This window comes from Thermobia domestica, chromosome 10, assembly GCF_964235325.1.
Source record: "Thermobia domestica chromosome 10, izTheDome1.hap1.1, whole genome shotgun sequence".
Lineage (NCBI taxonomy): Eukaryota > Metazoa > Arthropoda > Insecta > Zygentoma > Lepismatidae > Thermobia > Thermobia domestica.
In genome coordinates, this window is record NC_137463.1 from 108,796,145 (window position 1) to 108,811,316 (window position 15,172).

The following is a 15,172-nucleotide window of genomic DNA, read 5'->3' on the forward strand; positions in this document are numbered from 1 at the left end:
CGGTTCCTGCTCGTGCTATGTGAGCTTTGTAGTGAACAAATACCATGTGCGTGGAGTTTTTGGGTTGGTCCCATTTCCTCCCACTGTTTTCATTCCACCAAATCATCCCACCATCATCCATAGGGAGTCAGCCGTAGTTACCTAAAGAACGTATGATAAAATCTAATGCTTGACCTACTAAGTAGAAATGGTACGCTACCATTAGACCACGGAGGCCGAAACCGTGAACTGGCGTGTTCATAAGATCAGTGCTATTTGCTGTAATGTTCAATTAGCAAGGCAAATACCAAATGGTGTTACATGTTCCTGTATTGTTTATAGTATGATACTTTTTTTCCTCTACTATTGCCAAATATTTTGGTCTTATCGGCAGACGCAACTGTCCATTCTGAATAATCTCTATCCAATTTTCGAGATCTCTCTCTCTTGCTGTATTATTCTTCCCTATTTAGGTAGGGGGTGGGCTTTTGTTTGGACCTGAGTTCTCGCTAACTACCTCAGGTCTATTTTCTTCTTTTTTTTATTGACCATAACTGAAAGAAATAAATTTGTTATTTCATGATTTACAATCACATACACATAATACATAACATATATACATAAAATACAACATTCACAGTCACATGTCAACTACTAATAAAACATTATTAAAAGAAATATATTTGCTTCTTTGTTTGTTTACAATGAAACCATTTTTTCACCTGTGTGATGGTTTGTTAATTTGAAAATTTTTTGTTTCCCTCCTGTGTTAAGACATTGACGATTAATATGTATTTATTTTTTTACTTGCTTTTACTTATAAAACTTATTTGGTTTCTCACCTGTTTTAGATTAATCGACTAAGTTTTTGTTACTTATGGGACCTATTTGGTTTCACCTGTATTTTATAGTTTGTAAGTCAATGACTTAATAATTTCTTTCTTGTCGGTCCTCGTACCGTTTCTGTTTAATATAGTTTGTTCTGTTAAATTTGAACTTCCGATCCTGTTGCTACTAACTAAGTGGTCCTCCACTAATTTCGAATGTTAACTTTAACTCTCCTTTTCAAGACACAAGTACACTACACTGAATTAACTACTAACACAAACACTATTTGTAACTCGAGTACCGTTATTATTATACAACTTTCTGTTCATTATGGAACGTTCCAATTTTTCACTTAATTATGTCTTCTTCGCGCTAGATCTAAACTTATTTGTGCTCTATTTATTTCTGATATTTTAGTGCAAATTTTATTTAAACCTTTTCTATAGTTCTCTTTACGTATCAGCTCTATTTTTCCGTGTTGTTCCTGAATATTCCGTAGATTGACTCTTAAATCTTGATCTTCATCTGATAGGATCACATTCTGGCAGTAGAAAACCAAGTGATCTGGATTTTGAATATCTCAACAATCGCATTCGTCGGAGTCTAATAAGCTGATTTTTGTAAACGTTGTACGATAAGGTCCGTGTCCTGACAGGTACTGTATTGTATGTCTATTTAGCTCAAGATCTCCTAGTTCTAATTTTTGTTTTATGTTTGGGAATTTCGTAGACTCGCCTGGCTTCGTACTATTGTTCCAATTCTCTTGCCATTTTTCTTTTAAAATTCTCTCTAAGTCGTCAGGTGTTAAAATTAGAGCATTAAAGAGTCTTCCCACTTTAGCGTTTTCACCTTTTTTCAACCAATATTTACCAACGGACCTTAAAACTGCTAAATGCAATGGTTCGATACCTAAAATTATCTGTAAGGCTTCTACCAGTGTAGTTGCCATTGCTCCTGTCATACGTAATAAAACTGCTCTTTGAGTACTGTCAATTGTTTGACGGCACTTAATATTTTCCGTTAATCTGTGTCCCCAAGCGCTTGATCCGTACGAAGTGATTGCCATAAAGATCATCTTATAGTATAACTGGCAATGTCTAGCGGAAAGTTTATATTCTTTCGCCATTATGTAAAATATCTTGTTTGCTACACTAATTACTTTTTCTTTTTGACGTTGGAGGTGTGTTTCAAATTTGAAAGCTTCGTCGAACCATACTCCTAGGTATTTAAAGACCTCAACCCTTGAAATTGATTTTGAATCTATCTTGATTATCGGATTCCTTTTCAGTCTTCCATATGCCAGGATATATTTTGTTTTGTCGGGAGAAATGCGCAATTTAACTGACTTGCACCAATCAAGTAAATTATTCATTACTGTATTTGCCTTATTTTCTATTTCCGCTTTTGTTCTTGCATTCACAACTATGGCGAGGTCATCAGCATATCCTACCACTCCCGCTGTTTCTTGTAAATTATTTAGTCTCTCGAAACCCGGCCGCAGTAAAATATCACACAATAGAGGTCCTACCACAGAGCCCTGTGGACATCCTTTCGTAATTTTCTTTTCTATTTTTAATCCTTTCGCTGTGTATATTACTACTCTGTTTGTACAATAATTTTTTTATTATTTTCAGAATATTATTGTTTATATTCAATCTTCTTAGTTCTTTAAACATTGCTGGCCAACAAAGATCATCAAAGGCGCTAGCAATATCTACAAATATTATTACGGTGTATCTTTCTTCATTTTCTTTTATTCCTTCTGTGATTTCTAATAATCTATTAATTGCCTCTGTAGTCCCCTTATTTTTCCTGAATCCGTATTGCAACTGGCAATTACTAAGGTCTCCTCTCTTATCTTTTATTCTGTTAACGAGTATTTTCTCTAACATTTTGCCCAGAATATCCAAGAGGCAAATAGGTCTGTATGATTTTGGTGTGTTTATCAATCCTGGTTTGTGTTTTTGCAATATAATCAGGTTACCATTTTCCAATGTTCTGGAAAGATACACAGCTGTAAGCATTTATTATACAGTCTTGTCAGATATGGCGTCCATAACTGTTGAGTTTGTTTAAAAAGTTCAGTTTTAAGACCATCAGGGCCAGGCGCCTTATTATTTTTAAGACCCTTAATTATTGTTTCTATTTCTTTATTTGAAGTAAGTATTTCTTGTAGATTGTCTGGTTCTGCTGGGTTAACCCTCCAGAGGGCGTATGTCGGTTGAAAAGACCAAGTCGCGCCATTTTGGTCATTGCTAGTAGGAGAAAGTATATGGAGGTTTTCCCTCTCAGATACTCCTCAGGGAGGGGGTGAGCCAAGGAATGCAGGTGGTGGGGAGGAGTTAGTTCCAAAGTGCCTGTCACAGTGATAACAACAACCCAAGTTCGGTCATTTCCACCGAAGCGCCCAATAACGTCTTCGTATTAGATAGGTCATTTACACCGATTAGCCCTAGTGTGTTTGTTTTTTAAACCTTTTTAGCCATGGACCCCAATGAAGAAAGGAGAATTCAGGGCTTATTAGACAGTGTGGAAAAAGAAGAGAGACGATTGAATGTTACTTTTGAAGCAGCAAAAAGAGTTCTTTTTGAGGTGAGTAAAGATAAAGACTTTTTGATATTGGACGAGGAGAATGAAGTTGATCATGTAACTCAAAGTGATCATAATACTGATAGTGAGGTAGAAGTTGATCGTGAAGTTGATGGACACAGTTTTGTCGAAGAAAATGAACCTGATGTAAGCTATTTATTATTATCTATTTGAATAAAGCCAAAGAAATAAGATTGCAAGACAACGTTACTAATGGTGTAAATACTATTCACACTTCGTAAGCAAAGACAAAATTTTATTCTTTATTTTCAATGGACTGTCTGCTTTGAAAATGCTCTATTCTATGAGATTTTATTATGTTTGTGATGTATATCAGTGAGGTGATTCGTAAATTGAAATTTTAATTATACATAGAGTAACAAAACTACATTGAAACAACAAGTACCGGTACCTAATATGTAACAAATTGTTTTTAGTTATTTTTCGAGCTACAACCAGTAAATAACAATCCTTGTACTCATGCAGAAGAAGAATTATTCCATACACACACACACACACACACACACACACACACACACACACACACACACACACACATATATATATATATATATATATATATATATATATATATATATATATATATATATATATATATATATATATATATATATTAGTAAAACACATTTATATTGCATTCAGAATATATAACAGTAAATATGTGGCAATAGCAAGTTTATAAATATCGTATGGCCTTTAGCGATGGGAGATCACTAAATGTGTTATACTAATCTCTTTGTGTGGCCTGTGCTGCAAATGACGGAGAAGAAAGTGAAGATGACCAAGCTTAAGTTTTGTGACCAATAGAACCCTGCTATTGTGTTACTATGGACCTCCGCTGTTTCCTTAACATCCTATCTATAGACATATAATCAGAAAATGATTTATTAGCTACAAGTTCGTATTAATCTATATCTTTTTAAAAAAAATACATATATCCATTACATTCTGATTTATAAAGTTCAACAGTAAAAATTATTATACCACTTGATTTATCTTTACCGTATGCAATTTGTATTTTTATAATGTAAAATTTGCTTTATACATCAGTAAAATAATTTATATATCATGTATTGTACTCATTTTCCTTGATTTCCATCAATTCTCCGTTTTTGTTTAAGGAAAATCTTAACTAGGTCAAAAAGACCGATGCGCCCATTCGTGTCCGTAAGACCGGTGCGCCCTCTCGAGGGTTAAAGCTTTCGTAACTTTGTCTATCTATTTTGTTTTCTTCGCTGTCTGTTGTAGGATCATCATCCGGGAGTAGTGTCTCGATCATTAAAGTCATAGTTTCTGCAATATCTTTCGTATAAGACCCGTCCTGTTTCTCCATTGTTGATATTAATAATGCTGGTTTAATTTTTTTCAGTAACTATTTTATAAGGCATTCTCCAAGAATCTACACTCAATTTTTCTCTAACAAACCTCGACCAAGCTTTCTTTTTCTCGTCTTGAATTTTATTTTTATATTCATTTTTAATTTTTAAATACTGATAAAGTGTAGCTTCTTTTAGGTGTGGATTCTTTGTCCTTTGATATTGTCTTTTCTTTGCTTTCATTTTTTCTTTAATAACTGGGGATTAATATTCCAGAAGGAATTACTATTTTTTGGTTTATTCTTATTTTTGAATTTAAGTGATTTTTTCACCGCATCCATTGTACTTCTCTATATCTTTTATTATATTATTAATCTCGATCTCATTTGTACATTCTATATTTGGTAATTTAATTGACTAGTTAAAAATTTCCCAGTTGATAAATTTTACATTATATGGTAGATTGTGGTCATAATCCGCTGTATCATCAATAATAGTATGTTCTATATCAAATCTGATTATTTGATAATCACTGAATGATTCCTTGTCGATTACTTTCCAGTTTGAGACAGCGTTTGCGAAATTTGCCGATGCTATTGTAACATCTATTCTTGTTTCTTGCCCTTTTCTATTTTTATATGTCGGGGGATTATTTGGCTGATTTAGCACTATCAGATTTAATTCATTTATTTTATTTTCAAAGATTTCCCCTCTTACATCTAGGTCACCTGAATGCCAGGATGATGACTTCGCATTTGCATCTGCAGAGATTAAAATTTTTTTGTCCGCATACATGTTACAAATGTTAGTTAATTCTTCAATAAAATCATTTATCGCTAATGAAAATTGAAAATAAGAATTAATGACTATGAAGTCTTGCTGGCCATTTTTGATTTGGACACAATTTGTCCATTTACTGTTATAATGTCTGATGTTTAAAATTTGTAAGTCATTATTTAAAATGATGATGGAAGCAAATGTGTTTATATCCTTCATGATTTTTCTAAAATTATAACGGAGTTTCTAGCTCGTCTTTTTTATAGTACGGTTCTTGCAAACAGAGTTGTCTATTCCCCAAGCAATGCTGCTTTGCATGATTTCTTCCATGACTATCTCTGATTGCATGGCATTCAGTTGTAGGACTTTACCATCCATTTACGTATGATATGTTTTGGTCCAGCAGTTAGACCATTCATTTTTATGATTATATACCATGCGACCATATAGTCTGACAAAATCTATATACAATCTGTTTAAGTCAAGACTTAAGTTTCTTCGTGCATACGTCAAGTCTATTAATTCTAGCAACTGCTTTGGGTTCATTTGGAAGATTATTAGTGCTGAGCTCCATCATGTCTTCGTCCTCTGACTGTGGAAACACTATTTGGTCTCCGTTTTCTTTTAATTTTCTTATTACGTGCCTCAGGGCCAGTCTTAAAATTGCAGGTTGTTCGAGCCTGGAAAGTTTGAGTGTCAACTCAAAGTTTTCGTATATATTAGTTAAATTTTTATGACCGTTCTCGTTACTTTCGCTTAACCCTTCTAAATTTGAAGATGATTGATCATTAGATATGTATTCTTGATTAAAGGCTTCTAGATTTGATCCTTGTTTTTCTTTTCCTTTTTTTCAATGATTGTTGCATCATTTAGAGGATTATCAGGTTCTTGCTCATTTTTTAATTTCTTTTTTTTTTCAATTTTTCATTATAAATCTCAGTAAACCTGTGTGCTTGTCTTCTGTGGTTTCTGTGCCTACGGCCACGCTTCTTCTTTTAATTTGGGTCGTTTCGTCTTCATTTTCCAATACGCTAATTGGTTTATATTGTTCTTTGAATATAATTAAGGAGTAGCCTTTTCTTCTATCCTATCTACAATTGTAACTGAATCGCTAAAAAACTGCGGAATTCATTTTTTACCTCCTTTTGTAAGGTAGTACTTGGCGTCCTCAGTTTTTTAAATCAAATTTCCTTAATTGCCAATCCACTTCTACATATTTGTGTGTATCTTCTATTACCATTTTTATTGTCAGTTTTGGATCTGTATTATTATAATAGTTCAGAAAAATCGCCATTACTTCACTAGGTCGTCTCTTCCAAAGCCACATTCCTACCGCAGGCATTATAATTATCTTAGAACCTAGTTCGTTCCCAATTTCTTGTAAAAATTCCAATAATATTTCCAAGTCGTTCAAGAATGTTTCTTTGCAAGAGACAACATGTATAAAACTGCAATTTAACTTGTTCTTGGAATAGAACGCTCTTATTACTTGATCAGTCCCATTTGGTATTTCTAGATCTTTAAAATTTTCAATATTGAAGTTCTCATGTGAATGTGCTACCGCCTTTGCAAAGCCTGCCGGGAAGGTCTTTAACGTCGGATGTATAAAATGAAGCACGCACTGATCTTCTATTGTAAAATCTATTTTTCCAGGCTCAGCAATAATTGGTTTATATGCAATTGTATTATTATTTTTCGTTTTCATGTCTCGCATATTTATCTTAGACCATTCTGTAATTTTTCTTTACTTTTTTTCAAATTATATTTTCTCATCCTAGTTGAATCTCTCTCCATTTTCGAAAGTTTCATATGATTGTCAAAGTGTGTCACTATGCTTGACTTGTCATTGTTATCGTCCATTTTTATGTTATTCTATCTGACTGTTAGTTACCATATCCATAGTCAAATTTGGCAACTTCTCTGTCATAAAATAGTTTATGTCAAGCAATCTTTGTCTTCTTTTGCATTACATTTCTTTTTCTTTATTGTGCAGGGAATGCAAACTTTAGGTTTATTTATGTTCTGACATGCGTTTTTTTTTTTCGTGTTTTTCTGTACCGCAATGTCCACATCTTGGATTCTGAGCACGGCAGTATTTTGTTATGTGACCATAGTCTTTGCACTTGGCACATCTGGCCACACTTAGAAATCCCTTAACTGCGAGAGCTTCATACATAATGTAGATTCTTTTGTCATTTACAATTTTTCTGTATATGTTGTATGGTGCCTCTAGCACCAAGTGGCATCTGGCTGAGTTCTTGGGGCCTGTACAAAATCTAACTTTCATTTCCTTCTCTGCTTGGTTCTTATCTGTTTCTTCTAAATTCTGCTCTATCAATGTTTCCAGCAAGAATTCGTCCGCATATGCTGACGGCATGTTATAAATTATAAATAATAGGGTTTTCTTTTTCTTTGTTCCATTACAAATTCCTCCCTTAGCTGTTTATTTTATTGTAGTTTTTCCAGATACTCCTTGCTTGCAGTTTCTATTATTAGAATCTTGCCTGCTGTCCTTGTCGCCATTATCTTGACCTTCTCCTTTGCCGGGTTGAACGTTGTTGCTAGCCTCTTCTGTATTTCCTTTGCATCCATTTCGTCCTTGGCTCCCTTTATTAAAAGTACTGGACGCTGTTTTTTCACAGCTTCCCTGAGAGTTTTCCCTCTTAAAGTATCTTCATTCTTCATCACTTCTGCATAAGACAAAGATGGAAATTGCTCTTGTTTCGATGTTGTTTCCCTTTCAGTACTCTTTAAGTTTTGATTCTCTTCTCGCAACTTCTCATTTTCTTCTTTCAGGTTCTTAATTTGGTCTTTCAGGCAAGATATCATGCCCTCTAGCTTTGACTCGTAAGCCAGCCATTTTGCAAATTTTTTCTTCAAGGATTCGATTTTCGTCCTTCCAACTTTACTCGATTCTAATGTATTGTTGATGAAACGTAGAGATTCCTCGTAGGTTCTCCAATTCTTTTCATAATTTTCTTCCGTCTCTGCGTCAATTGCCTGGGTCGGCGTCATGTCTCTAGTTCTTTTTGGTGATTTGTTCGCTGCTTGGGTGTACTGGGCTTCCAGCATCTCCTCGTAGCTGCCGAAACTACTACGTGCCATTCTGTCCTCTTGATATCTTGATTTTTCTCTGTCTTTCTCCCTTTTTGGAACAGCTGCGCCTTAAATTTGCGTATAACCCGCACTGACTTCAAGTAGTGTGGGTTGCCTATCCTGACGAGCGAACCAATGCACTTGACAATATGTTTTAATGCAGCGTTTCCCAACCGGTGTGCCGCGGCACACTGGTGTGCCGCGAATGGGCCGCTGCTGTGCCGCGAGAAAATCGAAACAAATTATTAATTCTATAGGAACCAAATTGCAAGACATAGGGGAAAATGTATATTTGTATTTCACATTACTATGAACCTCTACTATAAATCTACAATTTTAAGTTTATAGCCTACTATGTTACTTTTCTGCACATTTTTAATGCTGAAAAACGTATTTATCATTGTTATGACCATTATTGTTTCATTATTGTTGCAGACTATTTCGTAACTTGAAATTTTAACATATCATTCAATAAATTCAACAAACCAAACATGCATAGAAATTGCCTACATTTGTGTTTTAAAGGTACAGAAGATTTGTTTATTTGTTCGTTATTTAGTGATCTTCCTTTTTAGTGAAAGGCTAGATACAGTTTTCGAAAGAGAAGGTGGATTTTTAAAAACCCCAGTCCTATATTTCATTGTAATTGTTTTCTATTTTAAAATTAGAATGAAAAATAAGCACAAAGGTTTACCACGGGGGGAAACCAGTGATCGAGCTTTCTTCTCTCTAAGATCAGTAATCACAGAAAAATACCACGGTATTTTATATTTACAAATTATATATATATATATATATATATATATATATATATATATATATATATATATATATGTGTGTGTGTGTGTGTGTATGTGTGTGTGTAATATGGGTGTGCCGCGAGAATTCAAGTTACACCTGTAGTGTGCCGCAAGTTGAAAAAGGTTGGGAAACGCTGTTTTAATGGTATGGTACCTATATTATTGTCTGTCTTTATACGCCTTGCATAACAAACAATCAAAACCTCCAGGCTTAGGAGAAGCACTATTACCTAAGTACAAATTACAAACAGCATGCAGAAAAACGATTACATTGCATCCTTTTAAAGTCAATATACACTTTTGCTTCCTGTTAAACAACTAAAACTAAATTAATAATGTTGCTAAAATATAATTCATTAAAACAATTATCAGTGAATAAAATATAACGTAAAAATTTAAAAATTAATATTGTTCTTATTTGTCAGCCGAATAAAACCAAATGTTCATACCTTATGTATTGTGTCCACAATGCCCTTTTTCCGTTCAAAGCAGGTCTCTAGGATGAGTCGTTTCAAAGTTGTGAAAACCCACCTTTGGGGAGGGGGTGGCACTTTTTCCTTTCACACATTCCACACTTACACTTAGAACGCTCCACACACCAACTAAGAAAGTTGTAGCACATGTTTCTCCACGTTTCCGAAATCACATTACGGAGCGATAAAAAGCACGTCCGCACGCTTTCAAGTCCAATACTCAAGTCAAGGCCAATAGTATACTGCAGTATGACACTACAAATATGATCACAAAATATAATGATCAAATAAATCACCAAGACGCCAGGGTCGATTAAGTATTCCCTGAACGGTGGCTCAGTGGTTGAGCGTTCACCTCTGGTGCATGGGGTCCCTGGTTCGATCCCAGCTCGCGCCAAATGAACTTTGTGGTGGAAAAACACCGTGTAGGTGGGTTTCCTCGGGGTTCTCCCGTTTCCTCCCACTTTATTTATTCCGCCACTTTATTTATTTCTTATCATCACTGTCTCCTTTAGACTAGCCGGCATAACTGTGGAACGTAAAACTCAAAGATTTCGTTTTCATTTTTTTGTTTTCGTATTACTAGTAATAGTAGTAGTGGTATTCGCTGTCGTATTAGTATAGTAATAAGTAGTAGTAGTAATAATAGTAGTAGCAGTGGCAGCAATAGTGGAATTAGCACTAGCATTTGTAAGTAATAGTAGTATTGGCAGTAGTAGTTGTAGTATTAGTATTACATATGGTGTACTTTGTGGTGGACAAACACCGTCTGCGTGGGTTTCCTCGGGGTTCTCCGTTTCCTCCCATTTTCTTTATTCCACCATTTCATTTATTACTCATCATCACCGTCTCCTTTAGCCTAACCGGCATAATTGTGGGACGTAAAACTCAAAGATTTCATTTCATTTTTTACATATGGTGTAGCAGTTTTACATATCTTTTCTGTTACTCGAACGCACTAATGAGTATAGTATAAGACTTATACGTGCATGAGTTGTATTATATAATAAACATGACTGGACAGAGCAAGCACAGATAACAAATAGACAGACAGAATAGGGATGTAGAAAGCAAAACCTTGGTAAACTTTCACATGATTTACCGATTCCAGAAGAACAAATAGATATTGCAATGTTGTGACGGCACATTTCTTATTTTCCATTGCATTGACTTGGCTTATCCGACTCAGGCCGGTATCGTCCGGCCCGTTTGCGCCCGGCAAGTTTAGGGTCCGGCCCGTTCTCCACCCAGCTCGAAATTCGGGCCGGGGAGTGTCGGGTCGAGCCGGGCACGGAATGCAGATTCAGCCGGGCCGGACCGGGTCGTCTTTGGGCCTGGGTTTGCAGGGCTCTGGTGCACGTAGAGCAAAGAGTTTGCAGTATCCAGACTGTTAGGAATGAGATTGTTGTTGAACAGAGTAATACAGCGTTATATGATACTACACTACGGACAAAACACACTTGCGAGTGACTTTCCCTTACTAATTCAAACTGGGATTCTGCGCAGCAAGTGGCAAATAACATCAACAGTGCATTTAGGCCAAGATGGCGAATGAAACGCACACACTATTCACAATTGGTTTATCATATTTCGTTCCGGTGATACATCATTCCAAACAGGTCCTGTGGGCTAGAGATGTCGAATTTATTCCAGATAGAGATTAATTAACAGTACAGTACTTATGTCAATATTTCGCGTTATTTTGTAACGTAGAAATAATGTTGAATTAATAATAATTAAATTTACGTCAATCAAAGCGAATGCGAAGTATATAGACCTGGCATTCCCTATTAGTACCGGAAGTCTTTCATTAATGATAACATTGCACGATTACAAACTGTTTTGCAAAACTGATAACGCTTAATTTACACAACACTGTATGATTTATTGGTTTTCTTTCCAATCTTCAAATTTTACTGCAAATGCACATATAATTCTTAAAAAGCAACTGAAATATTTACCGTTATCATTGCCTCTTAGGTATATTAAAAGGATAAGCATCAGTGTTGAAGTAACGGCATCTGGGATTCCTTTATAGGTAGTGGAGTTACTTATCAATGAGCAGTACCGTGGAATGCGAGAATTGACCTGGCGAAATGACTATCAATCCCGGAAAGAATAATGGAATTGGAGATAAGTTTTGAAAAATTGTGCGTAAAATATACGATGACGCTACATAAGCAAATAGGGTTGGTATTTTAACAAGATTATATCTCGTGTTGTTTTCGTATTTTTTCAACATGAATCAATTCAACATGGATCAATTCAACATGGATCATGGACTTCAAGTACACGTGAACATATTGTAAGGTAGTAATTTAAGTTCAGCTAAGTACAAGCTAGTTAGGTTACCTTCTTTTTCGTAAAATCCTGTTTCGCAGAATGCCATATCACTGTGCAACGTTGCCAAGTTTATTAATTCCCGTATCTCAGAATCACATGAAAAGTTTTGGTAGCACCGGATTATTAGAAATATTTAGCGAAAGAAACAAAACACCAACATAAATCTAAAGAGGCGCTGCTCGCAATAGAGCCTTGTCGCACAAGTGCAATCGTGATTTACTGCAACAAGAACATATTACAAACATACAGACAAACAAAGAAAAAATAATTTGCGTTGAACAATAATGGCTTGAACCTTAATAAATTTAATATACAGGTGCGACTCTTAGTACCACCTTGTCTTCATTGAATTGTAATTTCAATTATCCAAATGAATGCAACGAGATACTGCATTAAAGTACGAATAAGGCCAACCTCGCCACACCTAAACCTACTTTTAGGAACCCTACAGGTGTCTAAACGTCTCCACAATATTTTCCGCAAAGTTAAATTGCCTGCTTCCAGCAGACGCATTCTCGGACTGTTCTTGCTTCAAAAGTATAATGAATCTGTGTATATAGGGATGATTTATGTTTACTTCCTATTAAACTTGAAATGCTAAACTTCGGCATTGTTCGTGATTTTTTTGCAGTTGTTATCGAATTTGTTTCTTATTGCTCTGAAACATTAATAAAACTATAATTAGTACAACGTAAGGAGTCAAATAACAATTCAATAAAAAAGTAAACTTTCAAATATTGCCGAATTTACGGGTGGAAGTTTGCATTCAATTCGTGAACTTAGGTGTCCGTCAAGTAGTCTGGGAAGACCTGTGCTCCGAAATGTCGGATGCATCGTCATGTATATATGGAAATGCATCAGGAATGTCTTCAAGAGGAACGAATGAAAGTGCATCTGCTCTCCTAACCTCTTTCCTCATATCATTATCAGCCTTGTAAAGTGGAGCCAAATACCTTTCTCTTTATAGATTGGGTAAAATGAAACAAACGGATATGTAATGTCGCTTGCTGGAATGTTTCTCATGTAGCGTTTATTGCCACTTGTTCAAAGTCAGCCATAAATTCTTGCACGAAACTAGCAGCAACAATTTGCAGTTTATTTCTTGATTTGCTGAAGAATGGGTGTGTAAAATGATTAACTTTTGCCTTGCAATATGCAGAAGAGGAGTGGAAAAATGTCCGAAATACTTTCCGTGCAATGTTTATAACTATGAAAATAGACACGGACAAATTTTAAATGTTCCACCCATTACTATCTTTTCGTTCCTTTCACTTTACAGAAATTTCCTTTCACTTTATGGTGTACTGATATACCAGACATCTTGACTTTCTCAATAATTTATGAAATACTTTGTTTGTTACTTACAATTTGTATATGTGATTACAATATTACGATGGAATCAATTTCTCAACATGTAATACAAATATCGGCAGTACATGCAGTACAGGCTTTTCACAAATTTACGTAAGAAATATAGTCTCTCATTCTGCAAAACAGGAACACATACATTGGATTATTTTTCTGTTCTTGGAAACATGGCAATGCGGAGCGTGACAAACCAGTTTGAACCCCTTTCCGCGAAACAGAAACACACGGCTATTTAATCCATTATAGTAATAAAAATGGGGATTCCATGTTGTTAACTTTTGTATCAATTCAATCTGTGTTAGTGATGTAGAAAATGGAGACAAACTCTTCAGTCTTCCAGAAAGTTCTGTTAAGTGCTCAAAGCCTCCTTTAGTTGTGAAAGATAATATTTGTCTTCCTTTATTTTACAGGTTCGCCTGGTGTTGGAACAAACATTATCACCGTAGGATGTATGGTATTCCTAGCCACTGTAGTCACTGTTTTTGTCTAGTTTTTAAAGAAAGATAATTACTTGAGTAATGGCAAAGTGATAGTTCTATCAAGAGGAAGCTCTTAGTAACGCATCATTTTGATGAATCAGTCTATGTTGATACTCGTAGCTTATGTATGAAAGAGATGATTGTAATCTTTCGAAAAATAAAGCCAAATACTGAATCGAAACTTCTCTACTCAGTTACTAAGCTATGTGTATATTTGACTAGTTTTGTTTTAAACGTTACCTACTTAATCATTAAGAAAATGTAACACATTTAAATATATTGATTTTAATACATATTATTACTTTGTTTTCATTTAAAGACTAACCTAAGTGACAAGATATTAGAAATTACAACAGTCACAATATACTGATAAAAGAATACCGGTATTTAATATGCTGATGAAAGAATATTTACCTCACGCTGAGTGCAGTTAATGCAATGCCATAGAACGAATGGCAACGACCGGTTTTGTAACTGAAATGGAAACAATAATGCAAACATCAGTTAAATTTGTGATTAGTCTATCACAGTTCTTAACTTCCTATATCATGTAAACTACCTTACGCATCGAGTAAATAGAAATAAAATTTCAAAGGTTTTTAAGGTTCGTCTAAAAATAGACATTAATTATACACAGAGATGAACTAACTTCATGAAAATGGTGATACCACAGGAGGGCGCCATACCTCTTGGTCACAGAGGACTGTATTATGTCGTTTATATAAAAGTCAATTTCAGAAGTTTTAAGGACAAATGGAATCTTATAAAAAATAATTAAAAGATGTGAACAAAATTATTGCAAGAAAGAAAGAAAAAAATCGTCTTGCTGTCGTTTGAAAAAACAGAAAGAAATAAACTACAAGCCTAAACAAATGTAGTATTGAAGAAATAAACTTATCTTCATGAATCCATCTTTTACTGATTGGAGAAGCAACTATACTTTTATTGATGAATATAAACCACGGTGAGAAGAGGAGAGTGAATTTTAAGTACATAAGTTTAATATTTTTTAAAACTATTGACGATGATCTTGTCTTTTAACGACCACACTTTCAACACTCCATGCAGCATATTTTAATATTAAAACTATTGTACTTATCCAG

At 34.8% G+C, this 15,172-nt stretch overlaps 1 protein-coding gene across 1 annotated transcript in view; it reads left to right on the plus strand.

The window, feature by feature from the left end:
* LOC145661577 (uncharacterized) overlaps positions 1-14,376 on the plus strand; it is a 146,811-nt gene extending 132,435 nt beyond the window's left edge. Inside the window, exon 8 of the mRNA XM_081726895.1 lies at positions 14,001-14,376. Coding sequence (XP_081583021.1) covers positions 14,001-14,080 — 80 coding nt within the window. The 3' untranslated portion in view covers positions 14,081-14,376. The remainder of the gene's footprint in view (positions 1-14,000) is intronic.
* Positions 14,377-15,172: the final 796 nt, after the last annotated feature.